The sequence below is a fragment of the Rhinatrema bivittatum genome, chromosome 13 (assembly GCF_901001135.1).
Source record: "Rhinatrema bivittatum chromosome 13, aRhiBiv1.1, whole genome shotgun sequence".
Classification (NCBI taxonomy): Eukaryota; Metazoa; Chordata; class Amphibia; order Gymnophiona; family Rhinatrematidae; genus Rhinatrema; species Rhinatrema bivittatum.
The window spans coordinates 58,474,499-58,487,021 of record NC_042627.1 but is presented as its reverse complement, the minus strand read 5'-3'; the positions used below and the strand labels follow the sequence as shown (position 1 = coordinate 58,487,021).

Genomic DNA, 12,523 nt, shown 5'->3' with positions numbered 1-12,523 from the left:
GTATGCCATGTCTTTATTTGTTTTCAGTTAATGGTACATTTCAACCTTCAATTCAACACATTTTAGTACATTTTTAGTGATTTGTATATAGCTAGAAAACTAAAGGTTTTTACAGTTATAATAAAGATATTTTTCAGACTGGAAAAATATAGGAGACAGCCATTTCAACTATTTCTTTAGAAATGTAGCTAGCTAATTGTAACTACTCATTATAATACAAAACAGAAGAGGGATTAATTTACTGTGGCATAGGAAGCCCTGCCAGTTCTCAAAAGCCCTGCATAGTTTCTGTCCAATTTTTACATTTTTTCAGCCTCAAGAAAAACCAAGGCTCCACCTCCAGGGTTGGTAGCAAACAGGCTTTTTTTTGGCAAGCCCAACCTTTGGCCATCAGTTTTATAATAAGCATCTCGCACACTGGCAAGGAAACCGGTCAGTTTGTCAGCAGGGACCATCGAGACGGTGCAGCCTCCCCATCCTGCTCCAGTCAGTCTTGAGCCTATAGCCCCGGATTTCCTAAAAGCAAGCCAAAGGGACATTTTACATATTATACTTACACTTAAAAAGTCTACCATGTGCAAAAATACGCATCAACGTTGTGCATCTCCAGAGCGGAGGAGTAGCCTAGCGGTTATAGAGCAGCAGGGCTGAGAACCAGGGAAGCCAGGATTCATGATGCTCCTTGTGACCTTAGGCAAGCCACTTCACCCTCCATTGCCTCAGGTATAAATTTAGGGGCCTGTATGAAAGCTCACTGTGATTTTTAAAAAAATCTCCCCCCCCTTAATCTGAGGTAAAAAGAAATAATAAGATTTTACAAGTCGACTTTTGTGCTGTTTTTCCCATTCCCTGCTCTCTTCTACCTATTGTTATTAATTTCACATTCTCTTCCATGATTTGCTCATCCGTTATTTTTTTGGGTGTGGGGAGGGAGGCAGCAGTTGCCTTGTACATTCCTCTTCCTAAATGCCAAAGATTTTTTCATGCAGCCCCCTTTGTGTTTGGACATGCTTGTTGCTTACTTATAACAGATCTCTGAAGATGGTGAAGCAATGTGACAAGGTGATAGCTAAAATGAGAAGAATGCTAGGCTGCATAGAGAGAGGAATAACCAGTGAGACAAAGGAAGTGGTGATGCCCTTAACCAATAAGCCTTGATTCTTTTGGTGCAACTCCAACATTGCCCTCTGTTTCAACAGCAGGGGGAAAAGAGAATTGGATTCAGACAGCAACCAACAAGGGCTCCGGCTGTTACAATCTAGGGAACTGATAAGCATGGGGGAAACCTGCACAGAGCAGCAGCAGCAGCTACTACCCTTAAATAATGAGCCTTGATGCAACTGTAACATCACTCTCTGCTTCAACAGAGTGGGCGGGGTGGCGGGATAGAGGAATTGGATTCAGAGACAATCAACATGAGCTCTGATGTTCTCACAGTCTGGGGTAGTGATGTGCAGACATAAGGGAAAAAATACAGGACTGCTTCACTTTTGGCCATAAGCAAAGCATGTCAAGCATAAGGCTTGGGGATAACTGTACGGAGCAGCAGTTGCTTCCCTTAAGAGAAACATGGGGTAACCTGCATGGCACAGCAGGTACTACCATAATAAGCTTGCTGGGCAGACTGGATGGACCATTTGGTCCTTTTCTACCATCATTTCTATGTTTCTAGGTGATATCCGTAGACAGCAGAATAAATCAGGCACACCATTCCACCCTCCTCCCTTTGGCGTTGAAGCTCAGCTAGGCATAAGACTGAGAAGATTTGTGCACAGGAACTGCCAAGCGGACTCTGAAAGGTTTTCCTTTCTGACCTCAGAGAGCTTGTCTGTGCTGGTGCCACTGGATGACATCACTCACTTGTGCGGCTGATTTGTCCTGCTGTCTATGGAGTACACCTGTTACAGATAAGTAGTTTTGCTTTTTTACAGACAGCTATGAACAGAACACACATTGTAATGCAATTTATGTAAATAAGTTTTAAATCCAATAAATATGGTAAATATAGTTTAAGATCTTGTTATAGAACTCAAAGAGTTTTTTGAAATTTAAGTAAAGAAGCAGACATACATCCACCCCAAATCTGACACACAAATGGCTGCAAATTTAGAGTCATTAATCTCTCTCTTTCTCTCCAATGTGATAGTGCTTACACTTATTTTTTTCAAACCAATGTTCTTACAGATAATGTTGATTACTTTAGGAATTATTTTCATACTGTGGAATGTGTTTTGACTTAAAATGTATGCTCTGTAAACAGAGAAGGATTTAGAGGTCCATATTCAGCTGCTATCCAGATGAGAAAGTTAGCCAGATAAAAATATCCAGTTAGTTTGGCCAGGATATTTATCGATGCAGCTGTGCCACTGAATATAAGTTTATCTGGCTAATTTTAGACCGGCTGAATAGCTGGATCAGGCTAAATATTGGCACATAGCTGGCAACAATAGCTGGATTAGTAGCTCTGCCTTGGAATACCCCCATCCTGCTCCTCACTTAACTATTCAGCCAGATAAACAGTGAGGTGATTGTGTATATCTCTACTTAATAATACTGTAGGGCCTCGTAACCTAGGCTTTTTCAGCCAAAAAGAAAGTTCTGCGCTTTATATGAAGAAAATCACACAGACTTTACTTTAGTGCTGCGTGGGCTGTTATAAACATTGCTCTTAAAGCGCAAAAAGATATAACAGTTTTACCCAGTCCTCTTCCCTTACGATACACGCCCCTTCATCTGCGAATACAACAGGACTTCCTGAACCCTTCACAAAGCCCTAACGCATACCAGTGCACCACAAATTATGCATTCCTGTCACTACGCAGCGCTGCAACAAATATTGGAAAAGATGTTTGGCCTCCTAAAATTATCATTGCATAAAAAGGAGCAGCAAAAATTGCCATTTCATAACGAGTCAATGCAGAACTAGAGTACCATTCACTATGTCCTATAATTTATAGGATACAGTCTGTAAACATTGCTCAAATGTCAACAGGGAAACATCACACCACATTTTTCCTTCTGAAGCAATTTATTTGGTGGAAAAAGCTGGGAACATGTTTTTTTCTTCATTCATTTTAAATCTATGGTGGCTAATGATGTCATGTTTTTTTTGTCATTGACTCAAACCATATCCCAGGAGCATTTATTTATTTATTTTACTGTCAACTTACAGACAGATGTCCACCAGCTGATCCAGTTCCAGACAGCTGCATTCGTACATGTCCCTGCAGCTCGCATGACTCTGGTTCATGAGGGCTCCCAGCAGCTGGAGAGCATTGGCAGGTGCTTCATCGCATACCTTCTTGAATTGGAGTACTCTTGCAGCTTCACTGTACACATGCTTAGCACGCTGGTACAACTTAAAGCTGCAGACTAACATAAGAATAAAATATCGGTAAGATAAGTTAGATAATATATATCATTAAGAACATAGGAAGGGCCATGCCGGGTCAGACTAAGAATTCAGCAAGCTCAGCATCCTGTCTCCGACAGTGGCCAATCTGGATCACTAACCAGCAGATCTTAAATGTGGAGATGTTGTTCATTCAGAAGGTGGCATTCCCCCAAGTTTCCACGGATTGGTCCTCCAGAAACTTGTCTAAACAGTTTTTAAAATCTTCCCATACTATTAGCATTTGTAGGCATACTTACAGAATCAGAAGAAGAGAGTGCAACAAAGGGCAGTACAGACCTATTCCTACAGCATTGACCACATCCTCTGGCAACCAGTTCCACAAGCTAATTGTGCATTGACTGACAAAATGCTATTTTTAATTTGTTTTAAATCTGCTACCAGTTGGACTCATGGAGTATCCTTAGTCCTAGAATTATTTGAAAGGATAAATAATGGGTCCCTATTAATTTAGAAACTTGGAAACATGATGGCAGAAAAAGACCATACAGCCTACCTAGTCTGCCCATCCACCCCAGTTATTCAGCTTTACAAACCCCACCACTCCCTCTGAGATCCTCTGACTTTATCCCATGCTTTTTTGAATTCAAATACTGTCCTGGTCTCCACCACATCTATGGAGAGGCTGCTCCATACATCTACCACCATCTCTGTAAAGAAATATGTCCTTAGATCGCTCCTGAGACTACTTCCTTTCATCCTCATCCCATGAGCCCTCGTTCTAGAACCTCCTTTTGGTTGAAAGAGGTCTGCCTCCTGTGCATGAAAGCCTTGGAAGTATTTAAATGTTTCTATTATATCTACCTCCTCCACCTTTCCACTAGAGCAGTGCTTCTCAACCCAGTCCTCAAGATACACCTCTACCTTTAGCAGCTGAACCTATTTTCCATGGTCAAATTACAGTACATCAAGGATTAAAAAGATTCAAACTTATCAGACCATGTTAGTTCACAGAGACTATCTCTGTCACGTTAAATGTCAGCTGGTACGAAACCCTGAAAGTCTCCTTCTACAGAATTACTGACAACTAGGGATGTGCACTGATTTTTTTGTGTGTCATTTTTGTTGCGGGTAGTTATCTGTTTGATTTCTTTTTTTAAATGGTTCGGGAGGTGTTTATTTCAGGTTTCCTTAATTTCGGAATTAGTACACACTAACGGGACTTCGGAGTTAGTGCACACGAACTGGATGTTAGCGCGCACTAACTAAAAATGTTACCAATAAGTTAAAAAGTATCAGTTGGGGAGCAGTTCGTTAACATATAGAAACATATAGAAATGACGGCAGAAGAAGACCAAACGGCCCATCCAGTCTGCCCAGCAAGCTTCACATTTTTTTCTCATACTTATCTGTTTCTCTTAGCTCTTTGGTTCTATTTCCCTTCCACCCCCACCATTAATGTAGAGAGCAGTGATGGAGCTGCAACCAAGTGAAATATCAAGCTTGATTAGTTATGGGTAGTAGGGGAAGTAACCTCCGCAATAAGCAAGCTACACCCATGCTTATTTGTTTTACCCAGACTGTGTTATTCAGCCCTTATTGGTTGTTTTTCTTCTCCCCTGCTGTTGAAGCAGGGAGCTATGCTGGATATGCTTGTAGTATCAGTTTTTCTTCTCCCCTGCCGTTGAAGCAGGATATGCATTGAAAGTGAAGTATCAGGCTTATTTGGTTTGGGGTAGTAACCGCCGTAACAAGCCAGCTACTCCCCGCTTTGTGAGTGCGAATCCTTTTTTCTTCTCCCCTGCCGTTGAAGCAGAGAGCTATGCTGGATATGCGTGAAGTATCAGTTTTTCTTCTCCCCTGCCGTTGAAGCAGAGAGCTATGCTGGATATGCGTGAAGTATCAGTTTTTCTTCTCCCCTGCTGTTGAAGCAGGGAGCTATGCTGGATATGCGTGAAGTATCAGGTTTTCTTCTCCCCTGCCGTTGAAGCAGGGAGCTATGCTGGATATGCGTGAAGTATCAGGTTTTCTTCTCCCCTGCCGTTGAAGCAGAGAGCTATGCTGGATATGCATTGAAAGTGAACTATCAGGCTTATTTGGTTTGGGGTAGTAACCGCCGTAACAAGCCAGCTACTCCCGTAACAAGCTACTCCCGTAACAGCTACTCCCGTAACAAGCCAGCTACTCCCCACTCTAGTTAGCTAGAGGTATGGTTTGCATTCCCATTGGCTATCTCCTTAGTTACTTGTTTGTATCGCCAAGGTTGCAAGCTGGTGTTTGTGGGGGGGGGGGGATGGCCAGTGCCTGGTAACAAGTGATGTATAATAGCATCGTTCTAGTCAACAAATGAATGTAATGCAAATGCATATTTACAATTTGCCCATCCCTTTGTATTTTAGGAAAGGGGACATGGAATTTTGAGATATGCATACTTTGAATTCCCCTGGTGTGAGTCTGTGTGTTGGGGGGGGGGGGGTGACTGGTGAGAGAGGAAGTAACTTGGGTGAATGCATGGGGTGACAGGTGGGGTGGTGACTACAGAGTTTGAATCTGGTATGTGTGTGTGTGGGGAGGGGGTGACTTGTCACCCCATATAGTTAACCCAGTCACCCCCCCACACACACATACATTAGGCTGCCTCTCCCACGTCACCCCAGTCACTTCCCCTCACACTAGTCCCACCCGACACATAACAGGCTGCCTCTCACGAAATCACCATCCCAAGCAGTCTCTCTCCCCCCATCATCCCATACAGTCACCCCAGTCACTCCCCCTCACCAGTCACCATCCCAAGCAGTCTCTCTCCTATATGTCACCCCTCTCACCACTCCAGTCTCTCTCCCACCTGTCACCCCATACAGTTACCCCATCACTCCCCCTCTCACTAGTCACCCCCCCCACACACACACACACCAGGCTGCCTCTCTCTCACCAGTCATCACCCCAACCAGTCTCTCTCTCCCACCTGTCACCCCACTGACTCTGATCTGTATCCATTTTTTAATCTGCTGTCTGCCTGGACTATAACTACTCCTGTCTGTAGCCCAGCAGCCTGCCTTTTTCAGCAACCACCTTTCTCTGCCATCTGCTTGCCTGCCCCAGTTGCCATCAAGTTGGATGTGGAATTTCCACAGCACTTGCATGTGTGTGGCAGTTTTTTGCATGCGCATGTGATAGATGAATAGCCAGCTTTCCAAAATATATGTTCTCATAATTGTTCAATGCAAAAGTATATGCATACAATTGTAATACTGTTCTGACAATATTATATATTGTTCTGTTTAATCTACTGTATAGAAAATAAACATATTTACTTTTGCTTAATTTAACATAATTTTGAGTTTTTCAGTGCATAATTTAACATTTTTTGGCACATAATTCCCTGGGGTGTAATCTTGGGCAGATGAACACAGAAGATTCACCACTTCTTTCACACCTAATATCCCTCCAGCTAGTAAGTTTCAGAATTTTGAGCTACCCTTTTCTCAAAAATTGATTACTGCAACTCCCTTCTTCTAGGCCTCCCCGCAACCACCACTAAACCCCTACAGATGCTCCAAAATGCAGCCGCCAGAATCCTAACCAACTCCCGCCGTAAAGACCACATCACGCCCATCCTCAAGGATCTCCACTGGCTTCCAATCAGCTTCAAAATCTTACATAAGAACCTCACTATAACCAGCACTCTCTCTGGCTAAAAGACCCACTGCGCCTTCACACTTCAAAAAGACCGGTTAGATTTGCCTACAAAGGACCCCTTCACATTCCCCCCCCCCCCCCCCCCAAAAAAAACCAACTCATTCTCCACACTTCCACCAGGGAAGTCCAGGGCCGTCTCTATGGAACTCCATGCCTCCAGATCTACGCCAGGAACACTGCCCCCTAACCTTTAAAAAAAAACTAAAGACCTGGTTGTTCAAACAAGCCTTTCCTTAACCCTTCCCCTACTCCCTCCCTCAGTATTTCAGCTTACCCCCCCCCCCCCCTTCCCTTCCCCTTAATTTGTAAACATTACCTACCATCCCTGGTTAACTCAACGTCCCGTCGTCGTCCCCCCCTTTTAGGCCGCCAAGCCTGTGGCAAATATCTATGTCATATATATATATATATATATATATATATAAATGTTAGTCATAAATATATCTAAACTTTTCACATATATATGTTATAATAGCCATACAGTATATTAATCAATTGTTACCTGATGCTTTACAACATACCTGTTATTCAAAATAATAATATTTGTTATATAATATATTAATCAACTGTCACCTTTTCCCTCTCCATGTCAACACAGTTTCCCCTTCCACCTCCAGGCCACCTTTGTTACCTTTACTTTCCATCAACCGAGTTCCAGTAACCCCCATTCATTGTAACTTATCTCCTTCTTCTATCAGTAGCCCTTCGCTACTATTGATGTTAAAGTTTAATACCCCTGTTTTATGTGAACCGATGTGATATGATTTTCTTCATGAATGTCGGTATAAAAAAAAAAAAAAAAAGAGTTAATTAAATAAATAAATACATAAATAGTCTAAATAGCTACCAATATTAATGTGGCAAATGTCCAAACAGCCCGACTCCTTCCTAGTCCCTCCATGCAGCCTGCCACAGACCCGGCTATGTGAGCACCTGTGTTTTCACTGCAACCTCTTGTAATTACTGTACTTGCAGCCTACCAGACAGACCCAGCTACACGGTTGCCTGTGTTTTCGCTAGGATGTTTAGCATTTTGTATTACTCACTTTGCCACTCATTCTGGAAAGTCCAACGTTCTACTAAATTGATCAAATACAGCACTTTAAGCATTTAAGCACATACTGTTAGGTCATAATTCTGCTATTACTTTTTGCAATAAATTATCCTCTGTGCTTATCTTTCACCACCCCCTCCACAAGGATGCTCCATGACGTCTTCTGACATTGCTCCTGAGTCTAGCCCCTTGGAGCCTCATATCCTGACCCTTCATGTGCACTATTAATACCTTTCAGGTATCTAAATGTCTTCTTCATGTCCCCCTGTCTCCCTCCTCCTCTCTGGTATACATATTTGGATCCTTAAGTCTCATTCCATCCTGCACCATTTTGGTAGCCCTTTTGTGAACCACCTCTGTGGCCTTCCAGAAGTACGGCTTCCAGAACTGGACACAATATGCCAGATGAACTCTCATTCAGAACCTGCCTCTCCCTAGGCAACCTCATATCTTTTGGGCTCTGGCCACTATCTTTTTGCACTGTTTTGCAACTAGGAAACTATTGGATAAAATCAGCACACAATTTCTTGCCTGCTCTGTGGACATCAGTATCTCACCCCATCATGTACTACTACCTCCAATTTCTGAGCCCAAAATGCATAATTCTGCATTTTTGTTTATTTATTTATTTATTTTATTTATTTCAAGAGTCTTCTATACCGATGTTAGTCGAAACATCACCTCGGTTTACATGGAACAAAAGCAACAGAAATTACAAGTAACAGGGGAAGGGTAGGGGGTACAAAAAACCAATAGGAGAGCAGAGAAGCATAGGAACAATTAATAAGTGAACTATAATGTCATAAGAACAAGTTCATAGTCAAATTCAGGTCATGATCCATCACAATTCAATATTCATCAAGGGTGTTGGGGAAAGGCTTGTTTGAATAGCCAGGTTTTGAGATGGGCTCTGAATTTGATGATGCAAGGTTCAAGTCTGAGGTGGGTTGGGAGTGAGTTCCAGTGCATAGGTCCAGCAATGGAGAGCGCCCGATCCCTTGTAGCTGGGAGGTGTGCTTTCTTTAGGGATGGCACATGGAGGGACCCTTTGTTAGTGGTCCTTGTCAGTCGATTTGAGCAGGCAAATTGGAGGGGATCTACCAGCCAGTTGGAGTGATGGGAATATAAGGCTTTATGGATAATGGTCAGGGATTTAAAGAGGGTGCGGGAGGGAATAGGGAGCCAGTGTAGGTCCTTCAGTATAGGGGAAATATGGTCGTATTTATGAGCGTTGGAGAGGGTTCTGGCTAGAGTGTTCTGTAGCATTTGGAGGGGCTTTAAGGAGGAGTAGGGTAGGCCAAGAAAGAGGAAGTTACAGTATTCCATCTTGGATGCCAGTGTAGCCTGGACGACAGTGCGGAAGTCTCTAGCGTGAAGGAGAGGTTTCAGGTTTTTTAAGACTTTATTTATTTTTAACACTGGGACTTCGCTGACACTCCTCAAGCCTTCTTGGATAGCTTCTCAGAGCATCTACTCCCTCAGGCATGTCCACTCTGTTGCAGATGTTAGTATCATCTGCAAAAAGAAACTTTTCTTCCTAACCCTTCCACAAAAAATATATATATAATTATATATCTCTGACCAGACCATGCAGAGTGTAGAACTCCATTTCTAAAACATTGAACGTATATATTTCAGAAATGCAGGTATTAAATAATTTGCTTTTCAAAAAAATGTAATAGGTTAACTTAAACAGCATTAAAAACTGGAAAACAGCAGAAAGCTAGCCCAGTACTGCCCAGTTCCTAAATATAGATATGAGCATTTCAAAGGCATTTTCCAAACTATAGCAACAGAAATATTGGCACTATCTTCCCTTATAAAGCAGGATTCCTTCCTAAGTAACTCTTTATTTTCCATTTGGAATGGTGAATGGTCTTCAGACATCATACGTACATGTCAATTTCTGTGACCGAGGATCTGGTTTACCATTTCCCTTCTTAAAAGCAGGATGCACAATGCCATATGTTTCAAGGAAAAAATGCAAAACGTTAATAAGCGAGATATTTTCCACCTGTTAGGACACACTAACCTGCAAACAAAAGGCTCTTAAATCTGTGAAACAGGGGACCGTGGTAATGGCAATTCACAGGGACAGCTGCAAGGCCAGATCAAGGTTACAGAGCAACAGTCACGCAAACAGAATGGCTTTGGGGGTAAAGGAAACAGCTCTAGCAATCAATTATGGTGAAAGCCCTTTCAAGCAAAATGAGGAGGTACAGGATGAACATATAAAACACCATATTTAGCTTTACATGTGTTTCAGTTTATTTGAGAACTGTGTCACTTTTCCTGGAACATGTGCAGAACTACTAAGTCCAAAGTTATTTTTTTGTTAAGGGGGGGACGACAATATTTATTTAATAAGGTCTCCCTACAAAAAGATTTCACATCCAGTTCAGCAGTGCACAGGCTACTGTACCTACTTATCACAAATTACTTTCCTACATATTGTCTTGGAGGGTGGAGAGCCATCACTGCTTCAGCTTTAATTGGTCTGAAAACTGTATATAAATAGTTATCTTCAGGGGTTGTGTCTGCAGTTCATTTCATCATCTATTCTTTATTGCTGGTTTCCACGCTATGCACTACACAACGATGCACGCATGCTCATGGGCTGCCACCAAGCAGGAATAAAGACGAACTGACCAAGTAAGCAGCAACAGAAATATCCAGCTAAAGGATTATTTATCTTTAAATACTGTGCTCACATTCACTGAAATAAAGCAAGCAGATTTCAAAATGTGCATTCGTTTAGGGCATATCTGAGGTTGCGTGAGAGATTTCCATAGCTCACACACTCTTGTAAATCACCATTGAACAGTAGTAACCAAAAGAATGAACTAAGAACACGTCTGTTTTCAATTTCAGGGCAAAAATCTTGCCAACCACTGCGACAGACTCGGAGACCACCCTTTGGTAAAGCAATTCTTTACTGGTCAGGTCACCTTTGTTATGTACGGGCAACTGGAATGGTCCTCCAACAGCTGGCTGAGAGTCAGAAATTCTGAAGCCTCCCCGAAAACTTACTGTCATATCCTGATGACTATACACCCTGCCAAGAACCTACAGAAATTCTTCTGAGCAAGTATGCTGGGAAAACTACTGAGTTTTCTTTAGCATCCTTCATGCAAAAATGACTATTTGACAAGCAAATATAAGTGAAAGAAATGTGAAGCTTAAAGTATTTCTGGAAGAAGGGGTTTCCCTATACAAGGGAAAATCCACAGGTATGTATGGACATTACTACTGTGCAAAAGCAAAATTCCTATCAAAAAGTCACCCACTCGTTTTTCCACAATATGATGCTCTGAAGAAGCAAAATTCACTGTTTCTATGCTTGAAACAATTTAATATAGATCAGCTATATTTCAAACATAAGCTGCAAGTGCAAGCTGAATGAAAGAATTAGCAGAGTCAGAATACCTGGCTTTAGAAACGGAACAATCAAACTGATATTGTTTCATCTGATCCCTTCATTTTTTACAAGAGATTTTATTATTCTGCCTTGCCTCTCATGGTCACAAAGAAACTGTGTCCCCAGTGGTGTCAGATGGCAGGATATTAACTCATTCCATCTTGTATAAGGGTTCTGAATGTTAGGCTGTGAACTGATCCATGCATCAGGCTATGGCCAACAGCCACTGTTCTGCAGGGACAAACAATCGATTCCCCTGTTTAAAGAAAAGGAAATGACTGACGTCCTTTAGGGCACACCTAGCCAGCCTGGTTTTCAGGATATCCACAATGAATATGCATGAGATCGATTTACATACAGTATTTTGTCATGTTTCTTACATGTCTTTATTTGGTAAAATATGAATTTAAAACATACAGGGAGGGGTGGGCATGTGACAGGTCGCTGCTCACAACCTACTCTGGACCACTGCCAGAGCACAGAGCCAGGCAATGCAGTACGACAGCTCTTTGCGATGGCAATACCAGCATCAGTTGCAATTGCTACTGGCTGACGCTTATCACCAATTTAAATTTTAAAACAGCTTTTTTGGTGGTTGTGCTTAAATTGTGGATCAAATTACCATTCGAGGTTAGAGAAGAAAAAGATCTAATGGAAAAAACTAAACACATGGCTAATGATTACCGAAGATTGTGGAGGTAGTGGTGTATAGGCTAATGGAGGTTAAGATCAAATGGTCAGAGGGCTTAGACTGTGAAGAGGAGAGACAAAATGTGTTTAAGATTAATATTCTGGATGGAAGGTTGAGAGGTGTATTTTATTTTGATATGTGAGTGTCGGCTTCCTTCAGGGGCACATCCAGGTCTCCGCTTTGATGAGGAGAAGAATGGTGTAGAGGTAGTTCATCTTGAATCTTTCCTTTTTCAGGTGCATGTTCAACCATTGTAAATCCAGGATGGGTCTCAGATTCCCCCAATCTTTTGGGGATAAAGAGGTATTG

General features: G+C 42.0%; 1 protein-coding gene across 3 annotated transcripts in view; it reads right to left on the bottom strand.

The window, feature by feature from the left end:
- Positions 1–3: 3 nt before the first annotated feature.
- GALK2 (galactokinase 2) overlaps positions 4–12,523 on the bottom strand; it is a 146,157-nt gene continuing 133,637 nt past the window's right edge. For 2 of the 3 annotated variants that reach the window (XM_029574524.1, XM_029574523.1), the window contains exons 9-10: positions 3,171–3,372; positions 5–516 (exon numbers count right to left, since the gene is read on the bottom strand). In XM_029574524.1, coding sequence (XP_029430384.1) covers positions 300–516; positions 3,171–3,372 — 419 coding nt within the window. In that variant the 3' untranslated portion in view covers positions 5–299. Of the gene's footprint in view, positions 517–3,170; positions 3,373–12,523 lie in introns of all 3 variants that reach the window. The other variant, XM_029574525.1, reaches the window with a different exon arrangement.